Below are 14847 nucleotides of genomic sequence, written 5' to 3'. Positions count from 1 at the left end.
TCAACTCCAGTGTGGCTTCTCTGTGTCTTTCAGCTACTTCACCCACTTGGGCCGCTCCTCCCTGGACCTCTCTCTCCTCTCCTTCCCTCTCATCCTCCCCTGAGAGTCAAGGCCCGGGAGAGCCATGAGGACACACTGTGGCGTCCCAGAAGCCTGGACCTCTGGTGCCTACTCTGGCTGCTTGCATCCTCTTCCCAGTCTCACGTGGTATACATTTCACCACCTCAAGGGCCAGGACCTCTGCTTAGAGCACGTTGTGGGGACAGTGTCAGGAGCCGCACCTTAGCAGATTGAGGACACAGCACAGCTGGGCCTGGGGCGGCTCTGAGACGGCACAGGATGAACTCACAGACGAGTCACTGACAGAGGATGCGGTGTATGGGAGACAGAGCTGGAGCTAGGGAAAGGCATCACAGCGGCTTCCTCGAAAGGTCCCCATGCCCAAAGCTGGTGTGCGGCACATCATCGCACCTCACCCAGGCTCACCCGGGCAGCACCTGAAGCTGTGGGTGCCGGCTGGGATTCAGATCCACAGCTGCCTGGTTCTCAAGCCTGCTCTCTTTCTTGTGTACAGGTGGTCGTCTGAGGGGACATCAGCTCTGGGGCTCGGAGAACGGTAAAGGGACCTCCAGAATAAACTAATTGCCTTCAGAGCAAAGAAAAAGAACAGATAGACAAAAATGAGAAACACAGAGAAGAAGCAAAAAAACACCAAGTTCTCCCCAAACTGCATATCATTCCGGGATGGAAGAGCAGACATAACAGATGCTGGAGACATGGCTTCGGTGACGAGAGCCACTTGACCAAATGTCAGCTATGATTTCCTGCTTTCGGCCAACAATGTCAGAGAATATTCCAGAATTGCTGCTGCTGCTGCTGCTGCTGCTGCTGCTGCTGCTGCTGAGCTCCAAAAGCAGAGAGGCTTCTCAGTTCCAATGTCTCCAGGACAGTCATGCTGCCGGCTGCGGATTCTCAGTTTTGTTTTTTATACTGCAAGACAGAGAAAGAGATTTTTATACTGCAAGACGGCAGCGGCGGCGGCGGCGGCGGAGGACTCTGGTCACGTCTCACAGGTGTCGCCACCTCCCCCTCAGGGGTTTCGGGGGGGAGGGTGGTGAGACTCCATGGGGACGCCCTCCACTGTCACATCTCTAGTTGGTACCTAGCCCTTCTTCTTTACTGGAAAAGCTGAGGGGCTCAGGGAGGGAGACGGGGAGGCACTCACCAGGGCTTGTCCTTAAGCTGAGTCTTGTTTGTGGGAGCAAAGTCCCTGGCAGAGGAGGCCCCCAAAGCCAATCACCGAAGTGTTTCTTTTTCTGTTGTTGTTGGTTTTTTGGGTTTTTTTGTTGTTGTTGTTGTTGTTTTTGTTTTCTTGTCAGAGATATGCCCCAGGGGCTTGTGCACTAGGCAAGCAATCTACCACTCAGCTAAATGCCCTGTCAAAATCTGAGTTTCACAAAATGGACTTTACACCCCACATCTGGAGCATCTGAGTTAGGAGGACAAGAATCTGGGGGTACACTCCAGTTCTCCACAGAGTCCAGGTGGAGGTCCTAGACAGCAGCCTAGTTTTTGTCAAGGTCACACAAACCAGTCACCTGGGACAAGGCAACCGCAATTTAGGAATTGCTTCCATCATCAGATTGACCTGTGTCCGTGCCTGTGGGCAGTGCCAGCGCTGGGCAGGTGGTCCTGGGGCGTATAAGAAAGGTAGCTGAGAAAGCCGTGGGAAGCGAGCCAGTTAGCAGCCTTCCTCTGTGGTGTTTGCTTCCGTTCCTGCCTCGGCTTCCCTTGGTGATGGACTATAGCCCGTAAGCCAAATAAACCCTTTCCTGCCCCAAGGCGGCTTCTGCCAGTGTTTTATCACAGTAGCAGAGAACAGACTAAGACAGCTTCCAGCTATGCGGTGGCACACAGCAGAGCTGTCCTTCCAGAGACACAGCAGCTGTTTCTGTGCCCATGTCAGCTCACTTGGCACTGCTAGGCAGTGGTATGGCCTTTCAGGATTAAGAATGCAACCATAAGAGATCATCCTGGGAGAACTGTTGACATGGGCCCCCTGTTTTCAACTGTGACTCGCAGGCGTCCCCTAGTGGCCGAGGAGGTTAGAACATCCCCGGAGCCAAGAAAGCGCTTACCTTGTTCATGATCCAGTCGGCATCCTCAATGGCTCTTTTAATAATCTGCAGGATTCTCTCAGGGTTATCTTCATCTGAGTGAACCCGGAAACCCTGTAAGTTTCAGTATAAAAGAACATGGCCAAGCGAAATTCACAAGGTTCACAACTTCAGCGCACAGTCCCGAGAGGCTGCGGGGCGCTGGTCACCTCTTAGCCTTGCTGAGGTGTGCTCATCCTGCCCACTTGGAGATGAGGCTTGGAGAGGTGACCCTGCTGCTCTTAGGTAGCAGCATTTGAGTCCTAGTCTATGGGACAGCCAGTGAGGAGGATGAGAAGGAGGCCGGGCTCTGGGCCCGCGGGTGATCTGGCAGGTGATCATCCAGCAGGTGACAATGGCTGACAGGAGTCCTCATTTCCTGGGTCTGATTTGCTCAGCAAAGGAATCTGCTTCGATCAAAGTGTGCTGGGGAGGGACTGCACACACGCGCTTGCGCGCGAGCGCACTACACACACACACACACACACACACACACACACACACACACACACACACCAGGTGCTGGTGCTGGGGGAGCAATAGGGAAGGGTGGGAAGGCACAGGGGCAGGAGATCCTGGGAAATCCAGGCAGGCCTGTGACCCGTGACCTACGACTTTGGTTCACTGGTGTGGTGAACCTCAGGGTTCTTCCAGAACAATGGACTCCCCTGTCCCTTACCTGTGTTCCAACCTCACATTTACCTACTTACCAGGAGCCCACCTTGTGCCACCTCCAGGAAGTCTTCCCTGACTCCCCCAAAGCTAATTCCTCCCTTCTGTTTCCCACAGCCTTCTATCGCTACCACTGTTTCTCTTTTTGAGACAGGGTCTCACTATGTAGCCCTGGCTAGCCTGGAACTCACTATGTAGACCAGGCTGACCTTGAACTTGGAGAGATCCATCTGCCTCTGCTTCTTGAGTGCCAGAATTAAAGATGTGCACCACCACCACATCCCAGTTGTTTTTATTTTCCACATCTTATGAAGTTTAGCTTTGAGCTCTTTGTTTGGAAATGATTTCTTATAACTTTTTTAAATTTGTATTATTTTGTCTGCGGTATGGGTGTTTTGTCTGTGCACCACACACATGCAGTACCTGCAGGGGCCAGGAGAGGGCACTGGATCCCCAGAAGCTGCCACAGAGGTGCAAAGAATAGACCCTGAGTCCTCTGGAAGAGTTGCCAATTTAACCTCTTAGCTATTGACCAAGTCCCGGAAGTGATTTCTTACAGAAAGGTAGTGTGATGTGCAAAGAACTCCAAACCAGACTTCCCACTTAACATTTTCCCATGCTGGTTTTACCACCCTTTTTATATAGAAGCATCTAAAGTAAGTTACAGGCACTGTGCCCTCATCCCCTACAAAACTCCCTGTGTTTCCTAACAAAGGAACTGCAAAACCCTCTACAGACCACAGCAATCAAACTCCGAAAATTTAACATCGATACAACCATTACCTAATCCACTGCCAGTATTCTAATTCCCATCGGCCACATGTTTCTCTGGCCTAGGATCTGGCATCACGCCTTCCATTTACTTGGGACATTGCTTTAGTCTTGGTTAATCTAGAGCTGCTTGCCTTTCCTGGCGGTCCACAAAACTTTGTTCCGCTTTATTTATTTATAGTTCTTTAAGACAGGTCCTCTTAGTGGGACCTGGGGCTCGCAATCCTCCTGTTCCTGCCTCTCCAACGCTGGGATTGCAAGTGCAGGCCACCAGCCCAGCCTTCTCTCTGGTCCTCACGGTAGCGTGGCAAGCACTTTCTCCACAGCAGCGTTATCTCACCCGCCTCCCCCCAGTCTGTGTTGCTTTCCTCTGAGCTGTCTCATTCGGGCCCCAGCACAGCGCCGAGATGCCAGCTGATGCAGCCACTGTGCACGGACGGAAGCCAGAGGCCAGCTGCCCACTTTTGCAGTGCTTCTTTTTTTTTTTTTTTTTTTTTTTTTTTTTTTGGTTTTTCGAGACAGGGTTTCTCTGCGTAGCTTTGCGCCTCTCCTGGAACTCACTTGGTAGCCCAGGCTGGCCTCGAACTCACAGAGATCCACCTGGCTCTGCCTCCCGAGTGCTGGGATTAAAGGCGTGCGCCACCACCGCCCGGCTGCAGTGCTTCTTAGAAAACTTCTAGGCCCACTCCCGGGCACCTGTGCCTCTGGCCCCCGGCAGACACCTCCCCCAGACCTGCTCCCACCTGCCGGACAGCATGCTTGTAGTGCTCCTGGGCGCCCTTGGTTGGCAGCTGCCGGCAACAGCGCAGCAGGTAGCGGTAGAGCTGCAGCGGTGTCTGGACCAGCTCTGCCCCCGGCAGTGGGGCCATCTGTGAGCCCCGGCCCTGAAAAACACAGAACATCGCTTTCTGAGATATCAGGCCAGTTCCACAGCGGCCCTGGCCTCCAATCCCAGCCCTCTGTGAACCATCTGCACAGAGGCGAGGCCCCCTTGTGGCCCAATCCCAGCCGCCTACACCCTGGGCTGGGGCTAGCCTTAGCATAGAGCAGGCCCACAGGGACCCACTGCAAGTGCAGAGGGAGATGTGCCAGCTCAGCCTAGAGTCTGCTAAAGCTCAGCTTCAGGTGGGAGGTGAGGGAGGTGACAAGCAGAAAACCCCAGGGAGCCAACAAGGCTGCCCACAGCCACATACATCCTAGTCGGGGCATCAGGCAGGAAGGCAGGACGCCCGGAGTTCCAAAGCCAGAGCACGGCCAAGACCAGGAGCTCATCAGACATGCAGTCTTGGTCCCCAGCCAGATAGATGCATGTTAATGAGATGCTCAGCAGACTGGAATGCACAGAGTGGCTCCATGAAGAAGCAGCTATACACAGAGTGACCAAGGGGAAGCCGGAATTAGGTACGTGACTTCATTTTACTGAGACATTAATAACAACGAGCACGACATACATCTGACACATAAACGGAGGCAGACTTAAGAAAAACTAAGCACAGAGAGGTCAGGTAATGTGCCCGAGCTCACACAGCTGATAAGAGGTCAATCTGAGATTTGAACCTTGGCAGTCTGGCTCCAGGGTCCGGTAAAAAGGGGCGTGGGACGTGGAAGATGACTGGGTAGGTAAGGGTGCTTGTAACTGAGACTGAAGACCTGAATTTGGTCACTCTGGAAGGAGTGAACTGACTCCCTCAGGCTCTCCTTTCCTCCATAAAAGTGTCATGGCATACACGTGTCCACACATGTACACACACAAGATGGATGTAATTTTAATTTTCTTTTTTAAAAATAGGGCTGGGTGTGGTAGCACAAGCCTTTAATTCCAGTCCAACAAAGGCTATGTAGTGAGATACTGCCTCAAAAAAAAATTTTGTTGTTGTTGTTTTAGGGGCTGAAGAGATGGTTCAGCAGTTAAGAGCACTGGCTGCTCTTGCAGAGGACCAGGGTTCAGTTCCCAGCACCCATATGTGGCTCACAACTATCTGTAACTCCAAGTACATCTAGGGTCCGATGCCTCTTCTGCCCTCCAGAGACACCGAGCATGTACATGGTACATATATACATGGAGGCAAACGCATGTGCCCATAAAATAAAATAAAAAATAATTTTAAATCATTTAGATATTAGGAAAAAGGTGCTATTAACATACAACTGATGCATGTATTTACACTGAGCCATTTGGTAACTTTTCACATGTCCACTCCTGCAGAAACCACCACCACAACGAAGAGCACGCATATCCACTCCAAAATGACGTCTCAGCACTCCCTTGAGCTCCACACCTCCCATCATGCTGCAGGAGCTGCTGACTGGCTTCCCCATCTCAGGTTCCTTCACATGTTCCCAAGGTTTGCGTAAGCGGAACAGTCTGCCATGCTTTCTTTTGTCTATGGACTCCATGTTTTCAAACTAAAAACTGAATCTGTTTTTCAGCTATTACATGAATCTTAAGAAGTATGCACATTCATGGCATACCATAGGACATTTCAAAACGTTTATATTGCCTGATTTTTTAAAGATTTATTATTTGTTAATTATAACATGAATGTGTCTGTGGGAGGGTATGCACACGTGTGGTACCCAAAGAGGACAGAGGCATCAGATTTCTTGGAGCTGGAGTTACAGGCAATTTTGAGCTGCCTGAGGAGGATTCTAGAAACCGAACTCAGGTCCTCTGGAAGAGTAGTATGGACTCTAAACCACTCTATCATATGTGTTCTTCCCAAAGATCCCGCAACTCAATATGAACTTTTTCTTTATATATGTGTGTGTGTGTGTGTGTGTGTGTGTGTGTGTGTGTGTGTGTGTATAATTCATTTATCGTGTGTGTGTGTCATACGTGACACTCCACTGTCACTCCATTCTCTTCCACACTTGATACCAAGCGATCTCTTCCCAGAATCTCCAAACTATCAAGGACGTCAGCTCTCTCCAGCTCTGCATGGCAGGGCTCCCTTCCCAGACCCTCAGTGGAACCCTTTCCCTCTGAAGCCCTTTCTGACTGTCCCTCCCCGGGTGGGAGTAAAATCTCTCTGCTGCCATGCAGGGGGCTCCCACAGCCCATGCAGGAGGCTCCCACAGCCCATGCAGGAGGCTCCCACAGCCCATGCAGGAGGCTCCCACAGCCCATGCAGGAGGCTCCCACAGCCCATGCAGGAGGCTCCCACAGCCCATGCAGGAGGCTCCCACAGCCCATGCAGGAGGCTCCCACAGCCCATGAGCTGCGCCCAAGCCTCCGCACTGTGCCTGGCCTTCAGCAGGCTTCGCACTGGATGAACTGATCCAATTATCTCCTCAGTACAGGCTTGGCGGGGAGGAGGAGGTCTCCCTGCGTGCCAGATGAAGAGTCAAAGGTGGAGAGACTGAATGACCGGTGTTTGTTTTAAAGAAGCAAGGAGCAGGAGACTAGCTCTGTCGGACACCCAGCACTACAAGGGAACCGTGACAGTCTGGGTTCAGGGGAGCCTGCATTCATCCTATTTCAAGCACATCTTCCCAAGCAAATTGACCATCTCCTCATGGTTCTTCTGGCTCATGCTCTGACACTAGAGTTGACTGGCAACTGTCCACCACCACCACCACCACCACCCCACATCCCCCACCCTTCACCCCCCCACCCCACCCCGCTATCCATTCTCCCTCCTAGTAAACGCCAGCTTCGCAGAACTCAGGGTGCACACGGGGGGCCCAACCTGCCTGACCAATCAGAGCCCAGGATTCATACACCTGCAGGGATTGGCTCACAGATGAGCAGCTGGGGCCGGAAAAGACTCCCTCCCCAACTAGACTCAGAAAGTCTTCAAGGGATGCCATCTTGCCTCCTCTTGGCTCCAAGCAGAAAGCAGAGCTGGAACTTGCCAGAACAAAATTCAAAGACCTTATTTAAGCCCCAAACACTTCACCCATAGGAAACTCAAGCCCCAGAACTCTCAATAGCCTGACCATTCACTCCAACTACCAAACCAGCCTGGAACGATGGTTCTGTCACCTTCAACCCAAAGAATTTTGACACATCTTGATTCCCCACTTCTACTTCCAGGGGCTGGCGGTGTGGCTCAGTAGGTAGAGCACCTGCCTAGCATGCAGGAAGTTCTGGGCTCAGTCTACAACACTGCAAACAGAAGGCATAATGGTATAGGCCTGTAATCCCAGCACTAGGGAGACGGAGGTCGCAAGATCACAAAGTCAAGGTCATCCTCGGTCACAGCCTGGCCTACAGGTCTCAAAAACAAACAAACAAACAAACAAACAAACAAACAAACTTCTATGACCCACCTCAATGGTTCCAGCTGTAAGGAAGTCTAAGAAGGACACAGGGCTCTTCAAGTCCTCGCTGCCACCATTCTGACTAGCCCTGCTTTGGCCTGGCCCACAGAGGGGAACCCATAAACTGCCATGGGCAGGCCCCTGAAGGGCAACCACAGAGGACACGCTACAGTCCCAACATGACAGGCAGCTCCTCTGGCAGGCTTCCCCGGACTATATAAAGTGCTAATCAAATATTGTAAAATGCTAGTCCAGAACAGATGGTTGCCATCTGCAGTCCTCAAACTCGACATTTGGAAAGAGCACAACTTTGCTTCGCTGCTTTAAACCCCAAGCAATACTTAGTAACCAACCCAGCAAGTATGGGCGGAAGATTATTTTCAGCTCAATTATATTACTTAGTCATTCTCCGTAATAACAAGTAGAGAATGCATGTGTGGGTCCACTGAGAGGAGCTGAACTAAAAATGCTTTAATTTAATTTAAAGTGTGGGTTTACCACTATTAAGGGGGCCATGAACCTCCCAGCGCCATCACCAAAACTAGAGTCAACCTCTGACCCTAGGAATGCTCACTTCTCTCACTGTGCCCTTTGCATTTGACCTAAGCCTCACACCCCAGACCCCTGGGATAGCTCCATCTCCCAGGCAACCAGGCTAAGATGGCCACCTGCAAGCCAACTACTCCTTCTCCTTCGATCCCTGAGCCCCTGGCTTTGAAATCCTATCAAATTCTACCTCTCTGTGCCACTTAGATCTATGGCTCCTTCTCGTCCAGATCCCTTCTGTCTCAGCTACCACAGTCTGGAGCTGGACTCCTTGCCTTTCAACCCATCTCCCTATCTGTTCTCCACCCAAGAGCCTGACTGAACCCGAAACATAAATGTCAGGGTACCCAGTGCCCTCCAAATCCCCTTAGTATTCATCCCCATACCTTGTTACTCTGGCAACTTTTCTCAAAAATGTGGAATAGCTACTTGAGTTTATTTTAAGCAGTCTATGAATGGACATCTTTTCATCACAATAATGTAATATTTACCTACATAGGTAAGAAAAAAATCCCAATTTCATAGGTATTATGTTTAAAACAGTTTTGGTTTTGTTGTTGTTTTTAAAGAATGGGTACACAAATATACCAAGCAAACAGAGACGCAGTCAAAATGAGGAGCAGGCAGAAACGGTGACACTGAGCAGGGATGGTGCCAGCCTACAGAACACACCCAGGTTCCTTTCCAGGGCCCAGGGAGTCCTGTGTCTGCGTCACCCACCCCTCAGGCCAAGTCCAGGCAAACTGAGTCCTAGACGGGGCAGTCTGTGGCAGCTGTGACTAGGGATGGTCTCCACACTGTGACAGCTTGACACAAAACAGGTGTGTTAGCCAGGGTCCTCAAAGACGCAAAACCGGTAAAAGGTGTGTGGGTGTGGGTGGGTGGGTGTGTGTTTGAGAATATCTGTGAGTGTGGGGGGTAGGGGAGTATGTGAGTATGTGGGGGGGCGGAAGGAGTGTCTTAGTGAGGATGTCTATTGCTGTGAAGAGACACCATGACCATGCCAATTCTTAGAAAGGAAAACATTTAATTGGGTGGTTTACAGTTTCAGAGGTTTAGTCCATTATCATCATGGCTGGACATGGCGTCACGCAGGCAGATATGGTGCTGGAGAAAGAGCTGAGAGTTCCACATCTTGATTCCACAGTCAACAGGAAGGGAACTCTCACTAGGTATAGCTTGAGCACAGGAGACCTCAAAGCCCACCCCCACAGTGACACACTTCCTCCAACAAGGCCACACCTACTCTAACAAAGCCACACCTCCTAATAGTGCCATTCCCTATGAGCTTACGCAGGCCAATTACATTCAAACTACCACACTGAGTGAGTGTGTGTGTGTGTTACAAGGAATGTGTCATGTAATTCTGGGAGCTGGCAAGTCCAAAATCTGCAAAGCTAATGCCCTGACTCTAACCCTATGGGAGAAAGTTGCCAGGAAACTAGGAAGAGTCTCTGTCCCAATTCAAAGGGTTTCTAGAGGATTCTTTCTTATTTCAGAAAGGCTCAGACTGTTCATTCTATAACAGTGTGACTTGTAAACATCTAACACCGTCCAGATAGTACAGACCAAGTACCGCCCCTGCCCACCCCCCCAGGACTGTTAAACTGTATGTCAAGTAACTCTCCACATCTTCTGGTTTACATCTCTAACTGTAAGATCACCAGAGGCACAGATAGAGACCAGGTAGACAGAAAGTGGGTTCAACTGTAAACATTCATTTCCTTTACCGACTTCTGTTTCCTAAGTTCTTTTAAAATATAGCAAGCTGGTGGTGGGTTGTGACTTCGATATCCTGTAGCAGTCAGGCCTTTAGTGGACTGAATGAGGCTGGAGATATGGCTTACCAGGATGACCTGGAATTCACAGAGATTCACTGGCTTCTGCCTCCTGACACTGGGATTTAAAGATGTGCTCCACCATGCCCAGTCTAAATATGTGCTTTTAGAAAGATTGAATATTAATGAAGACAGTTTGCTTGACTCAGTCTACTAATTTAAATCTAAAAACACTCCCGTGGAGACACCCAGAATGATACTTGCATCCCATTCAAGCGGACACATAACGTGAACTCTCCTGGTAGAAGGCCACAGCTACTTATTGACAATCCTCTCCCATCTGCTTTTAAGGCCCCTGTGGCTTTCGACAGCTGGCCTTACTGTTCCACACTCAGCTCTGGGTCTGGCACCTCCTGGATGCCCTCAATAACACGGGACATCGCATGCCACCATGCACCATGCTCAGGAGGAAACCTATGGTGACCCCAAAAGAGCCTTATCAGCCCATTTCACTCTAGCCCTGACTTCCAGCTCAGATCTCACCTGAATTATGGGAAGGCACCCACCTGTGTGCAAGGACGGCCCTGCCAGCCATTCTCCAAGGGTGGTTACAGTGTGTTATCAAGCTCCCAAGCAAAACCTTCTGCAGCTGGACACCAGCTGACTCTGTCGAGCTGGTACAAGACTCTTCCAACATTACTGGGAATTGCCTGACCCTGTGGTTATGCAGTCTGCTCTTACCCCAGATGATGCAGGTACAGCATTAAGAAGTATGTTACAGACTCTACAACTATTTCCAAACAGTTCAGCAATAGCCAAGTCACAGAGAGAAGGGACAGACTAAGAAACACAAATGTTAAGAGTGTTTCTACTCAAGGTTCGAGCTCTGTCCTGATGCACCACCCACAGGCAACTCTCAAGGTCCCTCTCATCCTCTTCCAGCACAGGGGTGGAAGACATTATCACCTCCCCAGCCTCCCTGCCCCACTCTGTACCTCCGATGTTTCCCCATCCTCCCCACTCTCACCCCTCCACTCTCAAGCACACTGGCAGGGTGAGAAACAGCAGGTTGATTGTGTCCTGACCGGCTCCATGAGCAATGACCCTGTGGACTCCCTATGACCTAAGAATTCAAGGAATGCAGCCCAGACTGCATTCTCTGCTCAGACCCTGAGGACCCTGGCATCCACTCCAAAGTACCTCTTTCCACGAACTATTAGTAATTCTGTTTCCCCATCTTGTACAGTCTAATACAGTCACAGTCGGCCGCACAATCGTTGGGGTGCCTGACTGTTATTTAAGTCACCCGTATACAACAAAAGCACTGAAACCAGCACACACCAGGACAAAGAGAAGCAGTCTGGTCTGCCATGAGCATAGCTCACCCACGGAACATCTCTCCGGGCGGCTGAGTGTGCAGCCTCGGGGGAAATCACTGAAAAGATCAATACCAGCTCATCCAGAATCTTCTGAAAAGCTAATGTCATCTTTGATCACGTTCTCACGAAAGGCAGTTGTGACAGCTTTTCACATATTACCTCATTAAACACAGCAATGTTAGAGGGTAGGTACTGTTAGCCCCATTTTATAGATAAGAAAGCCAAGGCTCGGAGAAACTATGCTTTGTCAGTGGCCACATAGCCGTGCACAGTCGGAACGGGAACTAACCCTAAGTCTATTTGATTCTGAAGCCACAATCTTACTTCCCTCCTTGACGACTGCTAAATATGTAAGCCTAAGAACGCTGACTAAGGCTGGGGTAACCCAGCGTTAAGAGAACGGCCCAGCATGTGCAAAGCCCTGAATTCAGTCCTCAGAACTAAAATAAAAAAAGTGCTGCCCAGATCATGACTAAGGACCCCATCCATAAAGAACTCTCCTGGGGCTTATGCAAGAGCAAGCTCAGTCACTGATACACATACTTCACCGGAAGTATGTTGTATCACAACTTAGCCAGAAATCCTTGCACTCCATGCCTTTCTGAAATAGAAGGACATTACAGCACCCTCTCACATCGAAATGAAAAAAAAAAATCAGACTAATGTCAATTACACAAGAGGAAAAAAAAAGAAATGTTCTTTTAAAAAAAAATCTTAAGCCGGGTGGTGGTGGCTCACACCTTTAGCCCCAGCACTGGGAGGCAGAGACAGGTAGATCTCTGTGAGTTCAAGGCCAGCCTGGTCTACTGAGAGAGTTCCAGAACAGTCTGGGCTACATAGAAAAAAAAATCTTACTGAGTGGTAGGATGACTTAGACACAGGCTTCACAGCCTGAGTTCCAACCCTGGATCCCACAAGGTGGCAGGAGAGAACCAAAGGCAGTCCTCTGACCTCCACACAGTTTACAAAATCAGATGGGTCTGGTGGCATATCCCCGTAATCCAGCACTCAGGAGGTCAAGGTCCAGCCTAGGCCACGTAGCAAAGCCTAGGTTATCCAAGATCCTGTCTCAAAACAAAACAAAACCAACTTACAAAACTCAAAAAAGAATATGATCTATTAAAGGGGGGGGGGCACAAAGGGAACTGCCTGGGTGCCAGGTATTATTGCTGGCACAGGTGCCAGGAAGAAAGGGCCCGGCCCCATGTAAGCTCGCTGCCCTGTCCCCTAACCTGTGTCCTAGCACGGGGCACCTAAAAATAATTGGAAAAAGAGTCATACATTTAAAAAGATAATGGAACGGCAGAAAAAAATAACCCAAAATTATGCCCGATTGGGCACTGATAAAAGCTAAATTAAGCCTGCATCAGCCATTTTTTAAAATATGCAATTAATCTTCTTGATGGAGAAAAGTTGAAAAATAGGACTGGTGTGCTCCCTGCCCCCGCCCACCCCAGGGCTCCATCTGGCATATTTATGTTCTCCCAGCAAGCTTGCCTCCCCTGGTCCCTCTCCCACAGAACCAAGGTCAGCCCAGCCTCCCTCCATTCCCCCTGGCACAATCTTCAGTCCCTGCTCTGTGCCCATCCCTGTGGGAGGTGGTGATGCTGGAGATGAATCCTGGGGTTTGACCGTGCCAGGCAACCTTTTACCACTGAGCTGTTCCTAGCTCCTGATTAGCAGGTGACTAATCAGTCTCTTTCTTTCGGAATTCCCATGTGCCACCCAAGGATATTTCACACTTTATCCTTTCCTTTCTTTGGCCCCCACTACCTTATACCCAGAGGACAGGTATGTGATAGTAAGGACTTCAAATGAGTCCCAAGAGCCATCACAGGGAGAATGGAGAGATAAAACCTGATCCAGGCAGACCATGGAAAATCATTCTGTAATAAAAAGAACAAAGTGCCGACTTATGCTACCACTCGTGAACCTTGAGGAAGGCGTGCAAGACGCAAGAAACCAATAACAGGGAGCTACATAACGTATGATTGATTCCGTCTCTATGAAATGTTCAGAATTGGCAAATCTACCGAAAGCAGTGAACTGGTTGCATAGCGCAGAGAAAAGGGAATGGACTGGGGAGGGGCGTTGCCTGCTAAGGGGGATTTTTTTTTTTTAAGGCACGGTAAATATTCTAAAATAGACAGTGGTGGTAGATATACAACTGCGCACATTCTAAAGGTTATTAAACGTGTGCACTTTACATGGGCACTGGCCGGTCATCCCAGTACACGTGGGAAGCCGAGGCAGAAGGATTATGAATTCAAGGTCAGCCTGGGTTACATATTGCAGAAACCAATGTGATCCCAGTTACTCCTGGTAACAGGGTGTTCTCATAGACCGACTGAGAGCAGAGGGGCTCGTCTGCTCTTGGAAAACCACAGAACCCAGGGCTGCCCCAGCCGAGTGCGGATGCCAGCAGCACATGGTGGAGACCTGGCTCCCTGCATCCTCCTAGCCCGCATCTCGGCCTCCCACGCTCCTCCGCCGCGCCGGGACTCTGCCTGCGACAGGTGCCGCCGGCTCTCGGGGGAAGCCCGGAGCACCCACAGATCGCCCCCAGGGCTTCCACAGATCCCGGCCCTGCTGGCAGCCTCGGTAATCCCCAGCCCGCCCCCGCCGCCCGAATCCCCGCCCTGGGCCCACGCAGCAGGGCTCACCCGCCTTCCGGGCGGACGCCAACTCGAGGCACCGCGAGCGACGAGTGCGCCTGCGCAGCGGAAGCCAGCGCAGCCCCCGCCCCCGCCTGGTGCCTGAGCGCCCTCTGCCGGCCGCCGGCGGGACGCGGGGTCCTACTGGGTGCGGGCATCCTGATCCGACCCCACCCAGTTGGCCTTACCCACAGCCTTCTTTCCCTTGTCTTCCTTACTACCCTGGAGACAAGCCCTGGAGGCAAGCTCTTTCTCATATTCCCAAGAATGGATTGTGCTGGAATATCAGGGGTGCTCAAGATCTTTGCAAAGGCTTCTTGGAGGACTTGTCCTAAACCTCTCGTGTTGATGACAGGAATTATGTTTGGAAGGGAGTCTGCATTTTGAGTCGCTTCATCAAATTACAGTCCCACAACACCTGTCAGAAGAATACATATGACAGTAATAGGCATGCTTCTTTTCAGACTCAGCTATAATTATAATTGAGGGAAAGAATACGGAATCTTAACTCAGAGCTACTGCCAGGATCCGTCTTTGAAAACGAAATAATGCTGTTTCATTAAATGGGCTCTCCCTACTCGCGCGTGTTTAAAGTCAGAATGCTTCTCTGAATTGATTTAAATACAAG

General features: G+C 50.4%; 1 protein-coding gene across 1 annotated transcript; it reads right to left on the bottom strand.

Annotated features, from left to right (window-relative positions):
- Positions 1–886: 886 nt before the first annotated feature.
- On the bottom strand, positions 887–14275 carry Lyrm9 (LYR motif containing 9). The gene is made up of 4 exons (XM_059269563.1): positions 14229–14275; positions 4343–4483; positions 2139–2231; positions 887–990 (listed from the first exon to the last, which is right to left on the bottom strand). Exons 2-4 carry the CDS (start codon positions 4466–4468, stop codon positions 973–975), a joined length of 237 nt encoding a protein of 78 aa, XP_059125546.1. The 5' UTR covers positions 4469–4483; positions 14229–14275; the 3' UTR covers positions 887–972.
- Between the last annotated feature and the right edge of the window lie 572 nt (positions 14276–14847).

Source organism: Peromyscus eremicus, chromosome 8a, assembly GCF_949786415.1.
Source record: "Peromyscus eremicus chromosome 8a, PerEre_H2_v1, whole genome shotgun sequence".
In the NCBI taxonomy this organism is placed as follows: Eukaryota; Metazoa; Chordata; class Mammalia; order Rodentia; family Cricetidae; genus Peromyscus; species Peromyscus eremicus.
The sequence above is the reverse complement of the archived record's forward strand: the minus strand, read 5'-3'. Positions and strand labels throughout refer to the sequence as shown.

Coding starts and splice junctions, on each gene's coding strand:
- Lyrm9 (XM_059269563.1), bottom strand. CDS start 4,468: ATGGCCCCACTGCCGGGGGCAGAGCTGGTCCAGACACCGCTGCAGCTC. Junction 2,232..4,342: donor ACAAGCATGCTGTCCGGCAG/GTGGGAGCAGGT, acceptor TGAAACTTACAG/GGTTTCCGGGTTCACTCAGA.